Here is a 23280-nt window from a genome sequence, read left to right as displayed (position 1 = left end):
CCAGGGTTGTCCCGTGGCGAACAGAAAAGAGAAGAGACTGCATAGAACGACTGGGTAACGAGAATTAGGCGTTGTACACAATAACTTGAAAAGCTTTACGATACTTTCAGACGCCGTACGCTCGAGTTTGTGACAATAGTCCAATCGTGAGCCTACCAAGCGGGTAGAACACGAAGCAGAAGTTGTCTGCGCCATAAGAAACGTGTGAGAGGACCCTCAAAATATTCATTCAAAACGCACATTTCAGCGCAATACTTAATTCGGCGAAAAAACTAAGCAATAACTGCTTAGGTGTATATACCCATTGTTTATTGATGATTCATTCGCTTTTATTCAAACGTCATTCATTTTGTATCACTCATTTATGGATATTTATGGACATTTTCCTGTATACTCTGCCTATTGGCTCCACCGTACAAGCATTATACAAATTCGAGAGAAAATACAAGACAAGAAGAATCGGCTCGCAATCAAAACACGCAGTCACCGTCGACGTCATGGAAAGAACGCTCTTTTCCATGTTCAAAGTCGCGAGCGTAGAAGCAGAGTCGCGCGGAACGAAATTTTGTTTTGTCCTCCTTTAACAATGAAATTGCTATACTACTTTGCTCTAAATATCCACTGCGCGTGTGCGCTAGCCCGTGCGCGCATTTGAAGAAACGCGTGAGAGCGCCGAATCAATATCGCCCGGGACTCCCTAAAATGGGGTGTCATTCGCCGACGATAATGTAGGCACTAAAAACAGAGTGTCGGGGAAATCTAGCGTTTTCGGCCTCTGCGAGACGATTTCTTCGACTTGTGCGCCGAGCCGGCATGCTTGCGCGACGAGCTTGAGCGCTTGTGCGACGAGCTGGCCTGCTTGCGAGTCGTGCTGGACCTGCGTGATGATCCAGCAGACCTGCGGAAAGAGACAACGCGCGTGAGCGGAAAGTTGGTATACTTCTTTCTGGGGTTCTGAATTTGAAATATCTGGAACGGTTTACGTGCTGAAGCTGTACTTCGACTGTAACCGAGTGCTACTGATTAATATAAATCACAGGGGGATCTTTGTCATAGACCGAAATTGCGGCGACACGCTGGAGTTCCTCTTTTTTGTCAACACCAGGGAAATTTTGTCAACACTAGGAAAAACCTTCGTAACTTCTTGGGCAAATATTTGCAAGCTTTTCTGCTGAATTCTATAAAATGGACTTCTTCAGACTTTTATTTTATCAGAAAATATTTCCCGCGTATATCATCGAAAGCAATGTCCCTCAAAAGTGGCACTTAAAAAAAATTAATAGTGGAGCTGTTTCAGCCTGAGCTTGGTCGGGTGGCGTTAGCAAAGAAATACCAAGGAAACAAGAACTTTATTGCATCGTTACCTATGTGTTGCAAACTAGTGTGTGTAAAGATTCTCCCGCTATTTTGGTGCAGTTACAGGACTACTAAGCTAGCTACCACTGTTGCGTATAACCGTTAATCTTGTTAAAATAGATATAATAATAGTTTTATTATCATGACGTATACATACAAAGTTCTACATACAAATAAGAGGCGATGCACTCTTCGATGAAATGTCTTTGGAAGTGTGAAACAAAACTGTGGTTGATTCCTCGGTCATAGGAATCGGTAAGACACGAAAGTGAAACGTGCAGCGAAATCTGCAGCTGAGCATGATTTGCGGTTCAGCGGCTGTCTTGTGGGTGTGCTTGGTGAGCGACGTCATGCTGGCGGGTCACTTCGGGAAAGGTGTACTGGCGTCATTTACGTGACGGATATGACTTCATTGCAATATTGGTGTATCCCGGCATAAAAAAACTTTCGTGTTGAAATATAAAACCCCAAAATTCCCCCGCATTTCCCCGAGGGGGAGAATGTGAAAGTGCGAATGCACGGTTGTCGGCCCGCTTGCGGCGCTTGCGCTCGGCCCCCGCAGCCCACCGCCTCGCCGCCTTCTCTTCCATCTCTTCCATCGGGTTTGTAGTATCACGTGTACACCACGCAGTTATCAAGCCGCTATAACGCCGCTGAGTCGCCAACGCACGCCGCTGACGACGTAGTTTGAATGCGTTAAAGATATATGGCGCGTCACTAACGCTGATATCAGCGTCGCGTCCGTGGCTTGGTCGGTAGAGCGTCGCGCTGCGGCCGCAAAGTCCTCGGATCGAAACCTGGCGCCGGATGCTGTTTCTTTTTTAAATATAGAGGACCACTGCGGACGCCGCCGCCGCCGGCGGTGGATGGTTTGGGGTCGCTTATAAAGTGCATTCGCACTTAAAACAAACAACCCTATGTATAACGTACTCCTTAGTGCTAAAGGTTGCTTCCCCGCCTGAAGACCATGTGTGCAAGGGTGCACGCTTTACAGGCCGCTTGCTTCGTTGAACTGGCGTCACTTCTGTGACGCATATGACGTCATTAAAATCTTTGTGTATCCGGGAATAAAACACTTTCAGGCTAAAACAACGTTCGTTGCCATAATGGTTTCAGTGATAATTAGTTATTCACAGTTTCTCCGCATATGCGAGCAGGCCAACTGTGATAGTATTTTAGCCGGATCGACTTGCCTTCGGGCCCTCTTAGCGGGTTTCGCCGGAGACCTGGAACGGTGCTTTCCGGCCTTGGTCTTGCCTCTGGATTCGTCGCGGCGCTTCCTGTAACGGGTGAAACGAACACATCGCGCGAGAAAAGTGACCCATAGATGGCAATTACATTGACGCGGCAGCAGCAATTGTGTCAACATTCGCGGCACAATAAGCCTTTAAAAATGTTTGGGCTCACTTGCTGAACTAACCTTATACTGATCGTCCCCAAAAAATTTAAGCGCCAAAACATGGAATTAAGTATCTACCGCAATTTGTTTCGATTCCACGGAGGTAGACACACGGTTTGATATAGAATGCTGTGCTTTGACGCAAGCAGGTAGACGCCATGCCATTTGACGCCAGTGCAACACGCTATAAATTACGACTAATAATAGATTTCGTATTAAAAAGAATGAAAGGTACACAAAACAAGAACCGAACATTTTGGCATCGCCGAATGAATGGAACGTGATGATGTTGGGAAGCAGAGGTTGAAAAAGAAGAAAATTAACCGGCCATGTTTTAGATGCGACGCATCTCTTGCTCTGGGGTATGTCCCTCCGCCGTCGGCGTCGGCGTTGTCCGCCCGCTCACTGCACATGTGCAACTCTCCTCCGCTATTCTCTCCGACAGCTGTGCGTTACACTCTCACTCCGTCTCATTATCATAACAATAGTTGCGTGCGCGCGCTTCGCTCCGCTCCCATCTGCTCCGGCGCGCAAGTGCGCGCATGCGCGACTCTCCTCCGCTGTCTCCTCTCCTTCAGGCGCTGCGATATAAAGCGGGTAGCGCGCTGCAGCGGTTCAGTCAGCGCTCGCTCTCGTTCGACTCCGCGTGACTTCGATTGATGACTTCGTGCTTGTCTTGATTCTTCCGATGAAGACGTGATGAAAGCGACAGTCCCTTCAGCGAGTGGACTGCGCAATCCAATACCAGCGTCAGTCCAAACGCTCCCCCCTGATGCGTCGCATCACATGAGGGTTCCCTCGCGGGAAGATGGGCGTAATTTAAAAAAAAAATGGAAAACGGGGAAGTCAAAATACTCGACCAGGCCCATTTTCTCTTGCGACTAGAGCCCTGCCGCGGTCACCACCTCACTGACACTGCTTTGTGCAGCTCCACTGGAGGCTATCGTTGTAGACAGGGTAATAGTGAGGGAGAAGCCCCCGTCTGTAACGATTCGGCGCGAAGTACTTTGCTGTTACCCTGTGCGCGCGCGAAACAAGTTTGGTGCATGGTGGTGAAGTTTCGTGTGTGGCGGTAAAGCCCGCCCCTCCTGGAGCAGGTCTCGACCAGTCGAAGAAGCGTGCGCTCGAGGTCGGGGACTCATGTCAACGGTGGCTGTGGCGCTCATGACTCATCGCCCCCCAATTTTTCTTCAACAAAGAATGCTCCGGCTTCTGGTGACCTTGCCGCTGATTCTAGGGACATTCTAACACTGTATCCAGGGAAGGTGTGTTTTGTGTGTTTGTAGTTTTCTTGCCGTGCGCAGTGTGCTAGACGCCTTTTTGACCGCAGGAACTTCCGGTTATAAATTGTCGCCCTTCGGCTACCGGCGAGCCTAGTCAGAACGTCGTCGGCATCGGGGCAGGACCTTACTCTACCCTATTCATGTTGTAAGCACGCCAGCGGACTGCCTCCTGTATCATCGCTGACCTCTGCACGCTATGCATTGAACAAGTTAATTGCTCTCGGCTGTTTGTCGTTCGGAACAGAGGAAACTCTCCTGCTCTCCGCTCGTGACCACGCTACCATTACATGATGGAGGCGAGAAACGTCGGTTTCTTTGTTGCAGTTCCGCTTGCAGTTCCTCCGTGGCTTAAACATATATTTCCCTTAAACGAAGCTGTCTGCATGCTTGACTTCACGTGAAAGGATCGCAGTTACCTATTCTATTAAAAAATTATTTGGTATACTTCATTACTCCGGAGAAATGATTTGGGAAAGCAATAAAGGACGCCCTCGTTAATTATAGCTTGATGGAAGGTACGAAAAACTACCTACACAAACAAGGTTTAACATTGGTGCAGACTAATTCTGCTGCATCTTAGTTCAGCAGAATAAGGGGCGGGGTTCGTTTTATCGTTAGGCATAAGTAGTAAACGTATGAACCACAACCACACAATTTCTGGCTGTAACAAACTTTAACATCACTCCCTGGGCACCGCCTTTCGTTTTCGGACATCTTTGCTCTAAGCTGAGGGTTTCGTGGCGTTGGTCGCATGCGATTATTTCTTCTCTTGAAATGTGCACTAATGACAAAAAAATATGGGAAGTAAATTATTGTTCGCTGGTGCTACTTCCCTCTGACCAAACATCATGAAAGGGGTGTCAGAAATGTGGCGATTTTTGCTGGCTCATCCCACCTCTTTCGCTTTAAAAATGTAAGCCATTTTTAAAGCGAAAGCTTTTTTTATTGAGACAAATGGTTTTCTGTAAGAAGAGTAATGCATTTCCCCATAGACCGGTTAGTCGACCGAAAAGCTTTGATAAGATCTCTGGACACACGGCGCGTGCGTAAAAACGGGATTCCATTGTGTCAAAACGATTGCTTGAAAATACCGAAAAAGGAATGTTCTGGGGCGGTATTCTCGTAACTGTCCCTTTTGAAAACGTCCCTTTTGCGCCCCTTCCTCGTGACGTACTTCCAGTTAAGCATTAAGCGTTGGCAGTAGGTTTGCCGCGCTTGCGTTACGTCACTTCCGGTTGTTTGCTTTTAGCCAATCAGGGCTTGCCAAAGGGGACAATTTTGAAAGGGACGCAAAAGGGACAAAACTCGAGAATACCGCCCCTGGATAAGACAATACACGCATCGATAATGAAGGAGTAAAATGGTATACATTTATCTCTCAAACCACGTATGGGTATATTGTTAGATCGTTCGTAGGTGCGTTAGCTTAGCGCGCGAAAAATTGTCGCATGGGTTTCTTCTTCGTTTGCGATTTGGGTCTTGGAAGGTTTGACTATCGATTGGATGCACTTTCAGCGAAGGTCGGACGCGCTTTTAGCGAAGGTTTTGGCGCACTTTTGACCCCGTTTTGATGTCAGAAAGGCTTCGCGTTTCTCTCAGCTTTCTTTAGGAAGGGACGGTGAAGTTTTTAGCACAGCTAATAGTGGAATATTGGGGCCGAAAGCTTTCTGTGGGCGCAGTTTGAAGGGTAGCCATGGAAACTACCCCATTTGGAATATATCGGCAGTAAATTTTGAAATTTTGACAGGCAATTAGACACGAACTTCTGCAAAGTATTTTTTTTTTGTTTCGATAGCCAAGTGGACTTCCTGAATTATGCATGCGGAATATCCCTCTTCTACAATAGTTTTACAAGGTTTTTCGGGCGTTGGAATTTTGAGCGAGAAAGCTGGGGATGTTTTATTCGCTGGAATGCTTTTTTTAAGCGCAAGGACTGCCTACTAGCCCGAGTTGAAATTGAAATCAGCGATGAAAGTTCATCGATATGCCTTTGAGGAACAGGCTAAGGCGTGAAGAGTCGAAACATACGTTCGAGTATGTTTCGCCTCTTCTTCAGTTAGTCTTTCCCGATGTTCGCTAGCACGATGAATTCCTTAGTTAGCAACCAACTTGTCCAACTTTCAGCTCTAGTTACGCTTGATAGAAGAGCAGCACAATGAACTGATAGTCGTTTCATAAACCCTGCCATTTCCCAATCGGCATTGCGTACTTCCCATCCGCCAGCAACCCCTTCACCACGTTATCCCAAAATCGTTATTTTCGTTTTCCCCGCCATATAGCCCAGCGTTACCCTCCTCTCACACCTGTCAGCTAATTAAAAGCGAGTCTTCCTCCTGCGCCTGCCAACCCCTCTCCAGGCTCCCTTTTCTGTGCTTCTCGAAAACTTGCGGTGCGTATTTAGGGACAGCAGAATTTTTGCAGCTTGCCCAAGAGGGCGCCACGCTAAGAAAAATCTCTCCGCCCTCTACACTGGTTCCAGAGTAGAACTAAGTGAGTAAGCGTTCTGTACCAGCAGTAAGGGCCGGAAAATGTGTAGACAGGACTGCACTGCTCGTCTTTCGTATGCACAGACTATATGGCCACGGAAGTAGTGAGTTTTAAGCGTACCCGCTCAACAAATACCTCTGCGTTAAGCATGCCAGGTTTTTCGTTACTCCAGAGGTTTGCCTGATGTAAAACCCCTCCATCACGGCCACGCCCGCTTTCTTAAGTAACGCCATTCCTTGAATAGTGACGCCACTTAGTTCCATTTCCGCCGGATTCGAAAAAATGTTCCCTTCTGTCTCCGGAGTTCGGCGTTGGGCAAGAAAGTCACGGGTGGTAAGTACGTGCACGCTTATGCGCGCTTTCCGAACGTTCCTGGGCTGTCGACGGTGCCTTCCTGCACTTCAAAAAGCAACGCGTGTATCTGCGCGCCGCGATAACCCGGTTGCCGTGGCAAGTGGTAGCAGCCGGCTGAGTATTCGGCGACAAAACTATCATGGCGGCACTTCCGCTTCGGTGCTCGAAAAAAACGAGGAAAAGGATGACGCTCTCGATCATGTTTACAATTCGGCGGACAAGAGCACTATGGGAGGGGCTTAGCCCTATCTCGGGAAGCAAGGTAGCAACGCAGCTTCATCCAATGCGTGTATGAACTGGCCGCGATAGCGCGGTGGCAGAGTGGGCGGCGGAAACGCTGGCAACCAAACATGGCGGCGCATCCACTTCCGTAGCTCGGAGAAACGGAAAGGGGGAGGGCCAGTTTGCGCTAACCGCGGACGAGAGTAGTATGGAGGGCCTTTAGCCAGACCTTCCTGAGAGATGCAACGCGCTTCTGTAGAATGGTATTGTGCACTCACTTGGCGGAGCCGTAAGGCAGCACGCATTCCACCGTGCTAATGGTCACTTTGGTGACGATGGGCGAGACGCGGTGGCAGACAAGGTTGGAAGGTGAGCGAACGTTGCGCGTCAGCTGCGTGGCGCAATCAATCAATCAATCAATCAATCAATCAATCAATCAATCAATCAATCAATCAATCAATCAATCAATCAATCAATCAATCAATCAATCAATCAATCAATCAATCAATCAACCAATCAATCAATCAGTCAATCAGTCAATCAATCAATCAATCAATCAATCAATCAATCAATCAATCAATCAATCAATCATTGTCATTTATCAAGTATTGCGTACAAATTATTTTAAACACGCAAAATAGTATAAGCCTGAGAATTTCACTGTCGGGACTAATGTCCTTCGTTCGCTCAAGTAGCCGTCTACTGTTGAATTCTGCCAGTTATTTAAAAATATCCCACCCGTGTGCAACATGAATTAGATAGATTGTAGACATCGACCGGTTTTGTTTCAAGTTTTCTGCAGCTTTTTGGCGGAAATATTTAATCAGAAATATCTGTTTTAGGCTTTCTTCACAGTGAGCTCTCGCATGCTTAAGTTTAGTTAAAAACAGGGAGCACGGACACAGCGTGTCTCTGAAGGCGTGCTGTAAACATATGCACAAACTTGTGATACTCCGCTAAACCCAACATGAGATTTAAGCTGCGTAGTGTGGATGCACTACGTCAGGCTAGCCTGCTAGGCCTGTTCGAGTTCTTGGTATTTCAGTTCTGGTTATTTGCACTTGGACAAAATTTTCTGTACTGAATTTTCTGCACACGTAAGCTTCTAACAGCATTTTGTAGCTTTCAGTTATGAAAACCCGAAAGGAGGAAACGACAAAGAGCAACGTCGAGAGGAAGAGCAAAAGACGCTGAGTTCCTCGTAGAGAAAATCTGCCTCGAAATGGAAAGACCCCGATGCAGGTCCGACAGTTTTGTAGGTTATATTCAGAAGTTTGGGCGGTTTTCTACCCTTAAAATGTGTTTGAGCAGTGGGTGGGTTCAAACGCGTTACAAACAGTTGTGGTCTGTGTTTCTGAAAAAACGGAAATATGCGACTGCGTGCTAAGCCAGATATATTTTTTTCTTGGCAACACGTTGAAGAAATGTCTGCACAACCAAAACTGCGCATCGTATAGAAAGGCACAAAGTGCGTTTATCGCTTGCAATGTTGACGCTCACAGAAGGATTTTTGAATAACCTTGCGGCAGTGACGTCGAACAATCACGTCGGCGTGGACGTCAAAGAAAAATTAAACCCAGTTCCACCCAGTGTGAAATCTGGTGAAACAGCAGAGATTTGGTCCTCTTGTGTCGGCTTGAAAGTAAAAGTGTGTTCGACCAAGAACGGCAGCGCCGTCGCCGCACAAATTCTACGGTTAGCGCAAAAAAATATCGGCAGCTAAACGTCAGTGGTGGAGGTCTCCCTTCCCCCTCCCCTAGCGCGAATGAGAGGACGGACTGACATAACAAACTTTATTAAGGAATAGCAAAAGGAGGGAATGGGGTAGGGGATAGAGGGGAGTGGAATTCATGGGTGGAACCCTAGGTCCAATGCCCCAGCGGCTAGTGCGCCTATATTCTCTCTGTCCAGCAGGTTGAGTTGGTCCTGTAGAAATGTGCTTCCCAGTGCCGCCTCCCATGTATCCAGTGTAGTAGGACCTCAACACAGCGTACTACATGAGAAGAACCCGCCCTTTGGAGACCACTCGCCCTCTATCGGTGGGTCTGGGAACATGCGGGACGCATGCGTGACCCCTGCGTGACGCATGACTCACAGCAGACGGCCAAAAAGGCTCGACCTGAAACAGCTCCACTGTTAAAATTTATCGCACAGCCAAGTAGTAGCAGCGACTAACCAACTTGCAGCAGAAATTATTCACGTAGCTCATGGGGCGTGCCCCCCGGTATTTGTGCGCATGCACCAACCGTAGAAATTTTGTCAGTGAAAGCGCGTTGGACTGGATCAATGCTCCTCTGGATCCCTTATGAATGCAACTGTGGCCTGTGCACCGAGAACGTGAAACAGCCTCGCTAGGAAGTACATAATAAAGAATACGCCGACCACCAGAGAAAATAAAACAACTAAAACAATGACGTTTCGACACCCCGAACGGGAGCCTTGTTCACACTAAAAGCAGAGACAGAAAGCTAAGAGTTTAAGTAGTATGAAGCACGTGACCTAAACACCTTGCGTAAGCGGGGCGAAGATTGCCGTCAGTGCGGTTCAGGGTGTTTTTGTTCGTCTGTATCATTATGGATTCAAGATACAGCCTAGAGGCGAAGTCCTTCTCGGTGGCGACAACACGTGCCTTGCCCCAGTCTATCTCATGGTTAGACGATTGTGCATGTTCCGCGAGGGCATTAGTAGACACTTTTCCTTTCTTTACGTCATTACAATGCTCTTTTAACCGTCTTTCAAAATTTCCAGATTCCCCTATGTATAATCTATCACAGTTCGCGCATGGCACTTCATATACAACACCGGGAAATCGTTCTTTCGGTAATCTATCTTTCACTTTCACAAGAGCGTCCTTTAGCTTCTGGGTAAAGGACGCTCTTACCCAGAAGCTAAAGGACGCTCTTGTGAAAGTGAAAGATAGATTACCGAAAGAACGATTTCCCGGTGTTGTATATGAAGTGCCATGCGCGAACTGTGATAGATTATACATAGGGGAATCTGGAAATTTTGAAAGACGGTTAAAAGAGCATTGTAATGACGTAAAGAAAGGAAAAGTGTCTACTAATGCCCTCGCGGAACATGCACAATCGTCTAACCATGAGATAGACTGGGGCAAGGCACGTGTTGTCGCCACCGAGAAGGACTTCGCCTCTAGGCTGTATCTTGAATCCATAATGATACAGACGAACAAAAACACCCTGAACCGCACTGACGGCAATCTTCCCCCCGCTTACGCAAGGTGTTTAGGTCACGTGCTTCATACTACTTAAACTCTTAGCTTTCTGTCTCTGCTTTTAGTGTGAACAAGGCTCCCGTTCGGGGTGTCGAAACGTCATTGTTTTAGTTGTTTTATTTTCTCTGGTGGTCGGCGTATTCTTTATTATGTACTTCAGTGTCATTCCCGACCAGACGGGCGTCCGTCGAAGCCTCGATTTCATCAGCCTCGCTAGAACACAGAGATACGGATGTGATTTCCAAACATTGATCGCCTTACGAGACAAGAATGCGCTTTTCAGGCCTGAAAAAAGCATTCGAGAGTGCCGGTTCCCTGGAACCATCCTCCCCGATGTTGGGACTGGGCCCTCTCGCAGCAGCCACCACTGTACCGACTGGCCATGCGAGCGAAGTCATCCGTGTTGCTCTGTCCGCTATCGACACGGCGCAGAGCAGAGCGATGAAGTTCTCGAGCCGACGAAAAGTTGAAGCAACATTTATATACCGTATGTACAAGGGTAACAGCAGCGTTACATGGCTCGCACAAAGGCGACAGCACGTCTCCACTCGGTGCCTCCGAAATGGGGCGCTCTCGCTGATGATTCTGGGCTGTTTTATACTGCCGGGGGTTTGTTGCAGCCGCGAGATGTTTGAATCGCCCCAATCAGGACTCTCGCTGGCCGAAGTTTGAATCCGACGAATCGAGGCAAAGTGATTGCGTCAGCCAAAGCCGCCGCGACGGGAAAGGAAAGGCGACTCAGCGGCGCCGTCTCCAGGCGTGTTGCTGCCTGTGTGCCGCGGGCCGTTCCTCCGAGGCATGATTCGGCCCAGCCGTTGAGAAGTGGAAAGGAGAGGCGACTCTGTGGCGCATTCAAGTTGTGGCACGTCTGCCGGGGGCCGTTTGGCCCGGCCGTTCGGGCACAACACCGCCGATAGGGCGACGTCGCCTACAACAACACAATAAAGTCCACAGTGCTAGATTTAATAAGTTCTTGATCTCAAAAAAACAGCGAGAATTAAACAGGACAACAGGTGAGGAAGGACGGCACAGTGCTGAACTCACAACTCAGTCCTGTTTAATTTGCGCTGTTTTTTAAGATCTTGAACTTGAATCCTTTAGCCCAAGTCGGTGTAATTCTAGATTTAGCGAATTTAACGTTACAAAGCTGGAGGGGAACAAGTCAGAATTAAAAACAAGAGTTCGAACGCTGCAATCGGTTGACACCACATTGCAAACCTGTTTGAGTTCATTACGGCAGTTGGTGATATGTGGAGGCAAAATATTGGATGCTGTCACCAAACGTGTTCAGCGCTTTAAATAATACCAAATAAAATGTTGGTCGTCGCTAACCCACGAGAACATATCGCGATGCTTGAGCGGTCAGAGGCTGTCCTGAAAATGTTTGTTCTAGAATAAAAATCAGGCTTACCTCTTTGAAGGTGTATTTCGGATCGAGCCACCTGTCCACTGCCTCTTCGCCGTTCAGAATGACCTGCGCCGAGAAACGTTTGAGGTGTTATGGGCTGCTTGCTTAGGGGTTCTTGTGCGCGTGCGTGTGAGCGTGTTATTGTCTGCGTGGGTGCGTGACGGGAGAGTGGGTGTGCACGTTTGTGCGTGCGTTCAGGCACGGTCTTCGCCGGCAGAGAAGCGGAACATCGTTCGCTGTAAGAACAAATAGGAAGTTCTTTCGTGTGCGGCGCCGTAAGTAATGACGAACTATTGGTGAATTAATGACAAATTAACTAACGATAATTAAATAAATAAATAAATAAATAAATAAATAAATAAATAAATAAATAAATAAATAAATAAATAAATGCGTAAACAAAAATAAATAATACAAATGCATAAACGTGGCTGATGCCATAGGAAAAGGTTAGAACCTTAATTCAGCCACGACCGAGAGCTCTGAAAAAAAATGGCGGCGGCTTAGGCCAGGCAACCTTGGATATTCAAAGCAAAAGCTTGGCTTAGTCTGACTTCTGGTTTCACTTGGTCAACCTTTGATGTAACTGTATTACCGACCACAGCTCAACGCCGTTCGGTCCCGTGCAACGCTCAGAGAAAAGGCGCGCCTCGCTTTCATTCGCGGCGAACGCGATGTTCCTCTTCGCCGGACGCAAGATGAGTCACGTAGCCTGAGACGGGAGGCGGTGGGGTTGGTCGCATGCCGATCAGCTGAGCGCCCGCCACCGCCCGCTGCTCGGCTGATCAGTTGAGCAGAACGACTGAAAACGGGGCGTTGCGCGCAGCGCCGGAAGCTGGCCCGGCGAATCACACGATGCGCTTTGAGGGGTGTGTCGCAGGGGGTGTGTCTGAGCTCAAAAGGTTAATTTGCGCATCGGCAGCGGAACCGCTGGATGAAAGTAGTAAAGCTTTGCTTTAAAAACGAACTCCGCTTCCCCTAGGCGGCTTTCGACCATGGACTTCTTCACCATCAAGAGAACACGCTATACTCTCGTATATTCCGTTCCACGGAGAAGGATACCTTTGAAGCGTAAAGGGTGCAAGTTGCTGTCTGGTGCTAGCGCCCTGCTGGAGACACCGTAATTGTTCTGAATAAGTTGACAGTAAAGACATCGCCAAGTGGTCCTGCCAGTGAATCGCGCGTTTCTGTGGACGCTGAAATTGCTAGGACACGCCGCGTAATGGAGATGAGCGTGTTATTTGCTAATTCTTTAGATTGAAGAGGAGGTAGCATGTCGTAAAAGAAAAAAAAATGTTATGAATGATTAAAGAAACATGTGCATCGTTCTCTGTCTGTGTTAAATGCGTTGTACACCTGGAACACGATAGTCTTGCGGTACTACTCTCGATAGTTTGTGACTCGTCTGTGTGCACATAGTGTTTCCTAATACACGCCGAGGCATAGACACTTGCAGGATATTTTGGTGATGAGAATTATCACAATGCCGTTGGTATTTACTGGATTCAATTCACATGAGGGTCGCTCCCCGTGATTTCACTGAAGAGGCTGCTGTCATGTGTTTGTGCTGTGTATTTGAGGTTGTCATTCATTGTTTGTTTTGGTGGATTGAAGTTTCATTTATTAAAAGCGTTAACACTTTTATGTATTTATGGCCGATCTTTGAAGGTCGTGAAACCACCATGAAGTTGATGCTACATGTATTTACAAGCAAATATGCGCGGGCGGAAATGGTGATTGGATGGCCAAAGCAAAACGGCTACTGGCTGTACTGAAATGTATGCTTAGGTGCTGAGATCACTCACAGCCAGTAACGTACCGTCTATGCCACCAGCACAATGGTCTGATGGGCCCAATTAATTAGTGTTTGTAGGACCAATGACCGGATCTTCGTAAACGTACGTTCGATGTAACCTCAACAGGCAGTTGCGTCTTGAAAACAAAGAAAAAAAGAAAAAAAGAAAGGAAACAGAAAGAAGGGAAGGAAGGAAGGAAGGAAGGAAGGAAGGAAGGAAGGAAGAAATAAAGGAAGGAAGAAAGGAAAGAAAAGGAAGAAATCTAAAAGAAATAAAGGAAGCAAGAAAGACGACGCTCCAATTCGTTGACTCCGTGTTACCGAGTTGGGTAAGCCATTTACGGCCACACAATCAGCGCTACCGGCTTGCAGAGAGAACTGACTCCTAAGTATCTGACGCCTCGCATGAAGGAACTTGACGTCAGTGTCATACAAGGTAGTGAAACATCAGGAGCGTCCTTGAGCAGGATTTATGAAGAAAACTCTGGGGTGTTGTTGCCTGCAAGTAGAACACATAGATGGCGCACGCACTTGCAGAAGACTGGTTGAAATTCCAAATAAGCCGCTATAAGCTGAAGCCTGGCACTATTTGGACAAATGAGCACGTAATCGACCTAAGCACCCCTTGATAAATACTCAGCAAGAGGAAAGCGGCGTTGTTACTAGACATCGATTAGACGAGACGTAAGAAGACAATCTGAGAATGCAGCGATGGCGTAGAGGTAGAACACCCGCCTCGCGTGCAGAAGGTCCGTGGTTCGAATCCCGGTGCCGGACAATTCCCACCGGATAAAAAAAAAAAAAAAAAAAAAAAAAAAATCCGCGTATTGATGGAATTGCACAAAGGGGCTTGGGGTGCGGCCTGACCCCGGCGACCATTGCCGGTAATGCACTCCCTCACCAGAGCAGGATTGGCCACCCTGGTGTAGTAACGGCCACAACCTCCCATGAATACGCCAACTAACCCTCGGCCCTCAGTCCCCAGCGGCTGCGAAGCAACTGACCACGGCGGCGGTCAGACCTGTGACGCAGCAGAGGGTGCTAAGAATCCCTGGATCCGGACAGGCCGCCAATGGAATCTGAACCTGGCAACGTTTAACGCGCGAACCTTATCTAGCGAAGCGAGTCTCGAGGTGTTGTTCGAGGAACTAGAGGGCATTAAATGGGATGTAATAGGGCTTAGCGAGGTTAGGAGGGCAGGCGAAGCCCTTACGGTGCTGAAAGATGGACACGTCCTATGTTACCGTGGTCTAGAGGACAGAAGAGAACTGGGAGTGGGATTTCTAGTCAATAAAAGCATAGCTGGCAACATAGACGAATACTATAGCATTAACGAACGGGCAGCAGGTCTTGTAATTAGGCTCAATAAGAGGTACAAGCTCAAGGTGGTACAGGGCTACGCGCCCACATCCAGCTACGACGACCAAGCAGTGGAACGCCTCTATGAAGATGTGGAATCGGCAATGGCTAAAGTAAAAACACAGTATACCGTAGTTATGGGGGACTTCAATGCTAAAGTAGGCAAGAATCAGGCTGGAGACAAGGCAGTTGGGAACTATGGTCTAGGCTGTAGAAATAGCAGGGGGGACCTACTAGTTGAGTTTGCAGAACGGAATAACCTCCGCATAATGAATACCTTCTTCTGTAAACGGGAGAGTCGGAAGTGGACCTGGAGGAGCCCGAATGGGGAGCACAAAAATGAAATAGACTTCATATTATGCGATAACCCTGGCGTCGTGCAGGATGTGGAAGTGCTAGGAAGGGTAAGGTGTAGTGACCACCGTATGGTAAGATCTCGAATTAGGCTAGATCTGAGGAGGGACCGCAACAAGCTAGTACGAAAGAAGCCGATAAACGAACTAACAGTAAGACGTAAAGTAGAAGAATTCAGGATCGCGCTGCAGAACCGATATTCCGCCCTTAACGAGGAAGCCGAGCTTACGACACAGGAAGCCAGCGACAACCTTACACGCATCATCACGGAGTGTGCAATAGAAGTCGGGGGCACTATGGCTAGACAGGATACTGGTAAACTTTCACAGGAGACGAAAGATCTAATCAGGAAGCGGCAAACCATGAGAATCTCTACCGCAGCTGACAGAATAGAACTAGCCGAGCTCTCGAAGTTAATCAATAAGCGTAAGACAGCTGACATACGGAAGTATAATATGGAGAGGATCGAATACGCTGTAAAGAACGGAGGTAGCCTGAAAGCAGTGAAGAGACGTCTTGGCGTGGGGAAAAATCAGATGTATGCACTTAAGGATAAGCAAGGCAATGTCATCACAAATAGGGATCAAATAGTCACAGTGGCCGAGAAGTTCTATAGGGATCTGTACAGTAGCCGGGACATACAGGATAATGCCGAACGAGACAGTAGCTCAGAGGAGATAGACATCCCACCAGTAACGACCGAAGAAGTAAGGAAGGCTTTGAAAGAAATGAAAGGGGGCAAAGCACCTGGTGAGGATCAGATAACAGCAGACCTCTTGAAGGATGGCGGAGAAATTGTACTTGAAAAACTGGCAAACCTGTATACGCAATGCCTAATGACCGCAATGGTACCGGAATCCTGGAAGAACGCGAACATCATCCTAATCCATAAGAAAGGCGACATGAAGGACTTGAAAAATTACAGGCCGATCAGCTTACTGTCAGTCGTCTACAAGGTATTTACCAAGGTAATCGCTAACCGAATCTCTGCAACCTTAGATTTCAGTCAACCTAAAGAACAAGCAGGGTTCCGTAAAGGTTATTCAACAATGGACCATATTCACACGATCAATCAGGTGATAGAGAAGTGCGCTGAGTATACTGAACCCCTATATATATCCTTCATAGATTATGAGAAAGCATTTGACTCGGTCGAAACCCTAGCAGTCATTCAGGCATTACGGAACCAGGGGGTAGATGAGCATTATGTAAGAATACTAGAGGATATCTACAGTGGGTCTACAGCTACCATCATTCTCCATAGGGAGAGCAGTAAAATACCTATAAGGAAGGGTGTCAGACAAGGAGACACAATCTCTCCAATGTTATTCACAGCATGCTTACAAGAAGTATTCAGAACGTTGGATTGGGAACAGGTGGGAGTAAGGGTTAATGGAGAATACCTCAGTAACCTCAGATTTGCTGATGACGTTGCCTTGCTAAGTAACTCGGGGGACGAATTGCAAAGCATGCTTTCCGCACTAGGCGAACAGAGTAGAACCGTGGGCCTGAAAATTAATATGCAGAAAACTAAAGTAATGATCAATAACCTCGGGACAGCACAGCAGTTTGAGATAGGTGGGGAGGCAGTGGAAGTGGTAAGCGAATATATCTACTTAGGCCAAATTGTGACCCCAGATCCCAACCATGAGGCAGAGATAATTAGAAGGATCAGAATGGGGTGGGGTGCATATGGCAGACATTCTCAGATAATGAATAGCAGCCTACCATTGTCGCTGAAGAAGAAAGTGTATGACAGCTGCATCTTACCGGTACTCACCTACGGGGCAGAAACTTGGAGGCTTACTAAGAGGGTTCAACTTAAATTGAGAACGACTCAGCGGGCAATGGAGCGGAAAATGATAGGTGTAACATTAAGGGACAAGAAGAGAGCGGAGTGGGTCAGAGAGCAAACTGGTGTTAAAGACATATTAGTAGAAATTAAGAAGAAGAAATGGACGTGGGCAGGGCATGTAATGCGAAGGCAAGATAACCGCTGGTCATTAAGGGTAACAGAGTGGATCCCTAGAGAAGGCAAGCGTTGCAGGGGGCGGCAGAAAGTTAGATGGGCAGATGAGATCAAGAAGTTTGCGGGGATAAATTGGTCACAGTTGGCACAGGACCGAGGTAATTGGAGAATAATGGGAGAGGCCTTTGCCCTGCAGTGGGCGTAGATAGGCTGGTGATGATGATGATGATGAAGAAGACAATCGCGGTTGCACGCTGTACGCCCGTGAAACTCCAACGCGTTTCCTTAATGGGACGAGCTGTGGCAGTCCCTACTGAGTCCTTGGAACATCGCTTACAAATCGTAAATAGAGCGCCATATTTTAGGTTGCTTAGAGCTTGTGTGGAGTGCATTACAGCACGGACAGAATTCATGGCCAGGAACGTATCTTGGAAATACACGGGATAATAGGCTTCAGAATCCCCCCACCCCCTCTGGAAATGGGGACACTGAATCCTTTATTAAGCTAGCTTAGGGAAAGCCGAAAGTGGGTTACCTTGTAATTGTTCATTTATAATACAGCGAATCTTGAAGAAAGGTAATTTTGGAGTGTAGATAATGCATAAGCGACCTGAAGTAAGCCCTCGCTCGCCCTCTCCCTCCCCGAAATAAATTCCTACCGCCTGTCCCAGGTGATCGTATACCATCGATGAGATGCTGCGACTATCTGGCCTCCTCTGTTCGTTTGCGCTTGGCACTTGCGCGTGTATGTTAGGCAGCGCCTACTCGACCTGCCACACGAGAAAACTGAGGCTGCTGAGGTCCAGTGCGATGTGGGCGATCAGCAACGTTCCACGAGTTGCACTAAGAAATTGCAGTGGATGGCATTCATTCCATGCACCAGAACGACCAGTCGGCGTGGCCAAATGAGCTAATTTGGCCACGCTGCGCTCAGAAAATAGAAGCTGCGCTCGGACAATAGCGCACTTGCACGAATTGCGCTGTTGTTCCATAGCAGCTTCTCTTTTTCAGGTGGTGTAATGCTTGGACTCGTCATTCCCCTAATTCTCAAATTTGGTCACGCTGATTGGTCATTCTGGTGCACTGGGGTTGAAGCCCGTGAGCGTATACAGATACGACCTGGTGTGATTCTACAATGACGTTACGCTGGTCCAGATTAGTGTAAAATGTATCTTACGATCACTAGATAGTCCTGAACACCTTTTGATTACATTCCAAGACAGTCTTTGTTCGTCACCGACTTACAGGAACCCGGTTTTGGAGCCACTGCAAATATTCAGGCGCGTCCATGGTCAGTATGCTGAAGCTGTAGAGGTCATCCTGGAAAAAGAAAACAGCAGGGGGGCTTTGTCCCAGACAAAAAGAGAACCGACAGCCTTTTGCACACATATTTTCCTGTAGATAAAATAAATTCCAATATCACGCCCTGCCCCCCGTGGAGATTCTCTTTTCGGCACCATTTTGCTTCGCACTGGATTTTTCGGTATATATGGAAAACAAGTTCATTTGTAGGCCATAGGGTTGTATACGTTTCAATGATGTCTTAAAGGAGTACTGACGAAATTTTGAAGGCGATATAACTTGGGAGATAGATTGGTGTGAAACGCACATACATCATCTGCAAAATATCAGTGGCAAATACACCCTATAGCATATTTAAAATCAATTTTAAAGTGTGCGTAACGCAACCGAGCAGCCAGCAAAGGTTCTCGCGAGATTGACTCGACATCCAAACACGTCACGAGTTTGTGTTTTCCGCTTCCGCTCTGCCGGCGTGCCTCGCCGCCTCGCCACTCCGATTGGAGGTCGTTGCTTCCGCTGTAGAGCTACAAACGATCCGATCGTTCACGGCGGAGGCGCCGGGATTTAGTTGGCTCGTCGGGCAGCTGAGCACGACCTGAGTTCTAGAGCAATTCCAGGTACACTATTTTTATTGCTTTTTGTTAAAGTGTACGCGAAAACGCGCCGGGCAAATGGTAGGCGCACTGAGGGAGTCACGCATACCACCAGCACGGTCGCTGTGCGGGCGGCGGCCGCGGCCGCGAAGTGGCGCGGCAGGCGCACGTAGCTCAAGGGATAGCTTGTTAACGCGGCAGTAAATGGCACTCAAGGCTCAAACAAAGCTGCACGTACGAGAAAGGAGGTAATGATGTGATGGTAAATTGCATTAAAAACCGTCATCTGCACCACTTACGAGAGCGGCAATCGAATATAGGCCGAAGTGTTATGCCTAACATCTCTATGCGGACCTGTAGTCAGACCGGCTTGCTGCGCCCGGGGCCATAACGCCAGTCTCCTGTGCAAGATATGTGTTCTTGTTTTGTCTTTTTCTTTCTAAAAATACACAGCGCAGTTTCGCGACAGTGTGGGAAATATACCGGTATGCACTAGTATCCTTGTCTCTCAGCAGTTTCATGCAATTCACCACCATGCCACCTTCACAAAACCACCATTAGACGTTCCGAAGGCGGAAGACGGCTGCACTTGTCGGTAAGAAACGCACAAGTTGTCTAAACAACGTTATTAGCATGTTCCACGCTCAAGCGATGAAGACGGCGACGAGGTTTTGAACTACACTACCGTGTTATCCCGCAACGGCCGCTTATTATTGCGTTCCTAAGTCAAAACTACGAGCAGAAGTAACTATTCTATTGCTTAATGGCCGACAAGTGCACATATTTTTTTTATCGCCACCAGCGCTTGTCTTGCGTCGTGCGCAACGTGAACGAGAGGCCGACGCGACAGCGGCCTCCACACTTTCTTCCTGCGCCGCCAGGGGTCGACTGTGTTCGCTGTTGGGGTGAATACCTGCCGTACCTTTATTACGGTTGATAGCAATCGTGTCTTAAAACATAACCTATGACTCGACAAACATGGTCACGTAAGTGACCGTGCAGCTTCTATCAGTTGGCCAGTGTTCTATCAGACAACCTAACGTGTTCGAAGGCTGTGTTCATAGAGTTAATACTACCCGAGTCCTTCAATGCTGTTACTACTGAGCCGTGTTAGCCAGCGTCACCCGGCAATGTGCCGCACTAACTCGTTCGATGTTTACGTGTTCTTCCTTAACTTTCATTGGTTACCCCACTGTTCGTGCTGCTATAAAAAGAATATGCATCAAATGTAAGCACAAATAGCTCGTTCTGCAAGCTCATCTGGCCTGCCTAACGTGCGTCTGCTTTTGCCGGCCTCAGCCAATCGCACAGCTGCCCATAATATGTCATATAGGTTCTAGTGCAGAAAAAGCGTGTGCGGCGCATGGTCATTTGCTTTTATTCTAAATATACAGCTTATTTGAAGGAAGTTTGCATTAAAACTGGTGTTAATTTTATTCTAACGAGGCAATCTTTCGGATGAACCAAACTTTCATTCTGTCTTCATGGCCTCTTCAACATTTCGGCTTACCGCCGCGAATTACGCCGATCCGCGCGTGGGAAGGCGTTGTAATACGGGACGATAGGTGATGGTGTCATCAAGCTTAGTCATGGCCTGGCTGTACCAGGGGACCATAGGCTTGAGTGGGCCGGTACGGCCCCATCAACTATTTCTTTCCGTTTAAAGGGGTGGCTCAGTGGCTAAGGCGTTGTGCTGCTGAGCACGAGGACGCGGGTTCGATTTTAGGCTGCAGCGGCCGCTTTTCTGATGGAGGCGAAAAGGAAAAATGCCCGTGTGTACAAGATTTCGGTGCACGTTAAAGATCACCAGGTGGTCAAAATTAATCCGTAGCCCTCCACTACGGCGCGCCTCATCAGCTGATTTGCGTCGGCGCGTTAAACCCTACAATCAATCAACCGCTCGAAATAGGGTGGCGAAGGCTAGAAGGCCTGGGCCGTTCACCCTTTCCTCGCACCTCAAAGTGCTGTGGATGCTACGAGCTGATAAGCCCCAGAAAAACCACCTAGAGGCACTTGTCAGGGCGCTTGCGTTCCGAGGTACGCGCAGCCATTGGCTCCGCTCAGTGGTTTTCCCCGTTTATTTTTAGCAGCCGGCGCGCATGCTCCGCCTACTACTGGCGGCGTGGCGGCGTGGCGCTGCTTTTCGCATCGGCCGTGCTAGCGATAGCATGTCAGTTTTCACTAAAAAGACTTAGCATCACCGCAGTTATTCGGTCACCGCTTTATGAAGACGATCGCCAGCACACCGCACTATCATCCCCTTTCACGAATTTGCAACCTGATTTTCAGCAATACTCCGGATGTGGCGGGCGCCGACGAGTTTTAGCTGCTGCGGTGTGTGCCGATTCGTGCGCGGTCTATGTCCACCGGGAAGGCAGATGCTTGCCGCGGTCACCTGCGTAGCGTTTCTGCCTGCAGAAGACCCCATGGGCTTGTCAGCTTTATTCATATCTCATAAGCGACGCCCTATATCAACAAACTCAGCTAAGCTCGTGTGACGGATGGCGAAGATTGACATAAGTCCCTACAAAGATACGCCGTGCAGGAGTGTCGTTCCCGTAGACACCGTCCGAGCCACCAAAACAAGCTTCTGTTTCCCCCCGAGCCGGAAAACCTGATTGGCTGCAGCATTTAATGGGACCCGCCAAAAGCGGAGCCGTAGTCGTAGGCGCCAGCTGCGTCGTAGCGCCTTCATCAGAAGAAAAAAAGCTGCGTCAAAGCTCCATGGAATGGTGGCAAGACTTCGTATATAAACAAGACAAGAAAAGAACGCTTATGTAGCGATAGCGCGCTTGAAATCGCGTCCTATTTAGGGCCCCTTTAAAGATGATAGCTTTTCCTTACGGTGAGGTAAACTAAAAAATTCCGGACGGTCTGTCTCCCGAATCACAGAAATGTTACTGGGAGTTTGCGGGTCATCGGAAGGTCACGAGGCCAGCAGTTCGTCCCCTTCCCCTGACCCGTGACCAACAAAACACTCTAACCCTATAAGATGGGGGAGGGTAAGGGGATGAAGGAGTGGATGGAACAGGAGTGAAGCGAAAGGGGGAAAGAGAAGAAGGGTGTCTGTTAGAAAGGTAGGCCAAACGCAGTAAAATTGGAGTGTGAAGGGAAAGAAAGGGGAAGTGGGCACTTGCTACAAAAGGAGATGTGAAGGAATCACGGAAAGGATGATAACAGGAGAAGTGTACACGGAGGGCTCAGGAAAAGATGGGAGGAGAGGTTGATGAGAAGAGACAAGGTAGGTAGGTGGGAGTACTGGTGGGTGAAGTGGTTGTGGAGAGGAAAAATAACTTAAAGAAGTTCTGACACGAAATTTCAAAGCTGGGGTAACTATGTAAACTGCTTCCTTTGTATATTGCCTCATGGCGATTAGCGAAATGAGATAACCGTTTACTGTCCAGAGACTCGACATGCAAAGGGCGCAATCCCCCGAAGTGGGTGTGTGCCAGGTGGCGTGGGCAGCCTAGCTAGCCGTCGAGGAAGAAGAAGGCGCTCTGGTGCACTAGCGTGTGCACGAGCAGAACGACCTAGCTGCCTGCCTGAATCTGCCTTGCAAATTATCTGTAAATAGAGTATTCTCCATTTATTACCTGTAAATAGGCGTTTACCCAGCACGTACCACAGATGTTGCGGAGCCGGCGTTTTCCCTGCTCCGCGACAATATGGAGACATCTTTCAAGAAGTTTCAACCGTTCGGTGGAGCATATTCTTCGCGCACGAGAAAGCTCACAACTGATATCCTTTCAACATCGGCATCAGCATGACGCCGTCTGCTCGCAGCATGGCTCCTGGCCCCAAACTCCCGACCTCAGGTCTACCGTGTCGTAGCCAACGCGCTGGCTGCGGTTGGCGCGCGGTGTCCCGGCGTGAGTACAACGTCACGGTTTTTGAACTGACATCATAACACTCGGGTGCATTGAGATGGTAGAGACCACGGCCGGTCTGTACGCGCGCGCGTCCACGTCGGCAGTGGTGTGACGTGAACGGTGACGTCCCAAGTGCCCGCCTGCCATGGCGACCGTCTTGGTGCTCGTTTTGTCGAAACCGAAACTGACACCAATAAATGGGGCAGGAATGAAGAGTGATGGAAAGGGTGGAGCATAGGTGAAGGAGGAGTAGGATAATCGACACGGGCGGAGGAGTGACGCGTTTTCTCCAGCATTT

At 48.2% G+C, this 23280-nt stretch overlaps 1 protein-coding gene across 1 annotated transcript in view; it reads right to left on the bottom strand.

Annotated features, from left to right (window-relative positions):
- Positions 1–344: 344 nt before the first annotated feature.
- The window catches only part of LOC144152257 (abasic site processing protein HMCES-like), a 45070-nt gene continuing 22134 nt past the window's right edge, over positions 345–23280 (bottom strand). Inside the window, exons 5-9 of the mRNA XM_077683489.1 lie at positions 18464–18538; positions 11745–11807; positions 7380–7492; positions 2550–2636; positions 345–898 (exon numbers count right to left, since the gene is read on the bottom strand). Of these exons, the coding sequence (XP_077539615.1) occupies positions 760–898; positions 2550–2636; positions 7380–7492; positions 11745–11807; positions 18464–18538 (477 nt within the window). The 3' untranslated portion in view covers positions 345–759. The remainder of the gene's footprint in view (positions 899–2549; positions 2637–7379; positions 7493–11744; positions 11808–18463; positions 18539–23280) is intronic.

This window comes from Haemaphysalis longicornis, unplaced genomic scaffold (assembly GCF_048455015.1).
Source record: "Haemaphysalis longicornis isolate Haplotype H1 unplaced genomic scaffold, Haemaphysalis longicornis Haplotype H1 scaffold_9, whole genome shotgun sequence".
Classification (NCBI taxonomy): domain Eukaryota; kingdom Metazoa; phylum Arthropoda; class Arachnida; order Ixodida; family Ixodidae; genus Haemaphysalis; species Haemaphysalis longicornis.
This window is presented reverse-complemented; position numbering and strand designations above follow the sequence as displayed.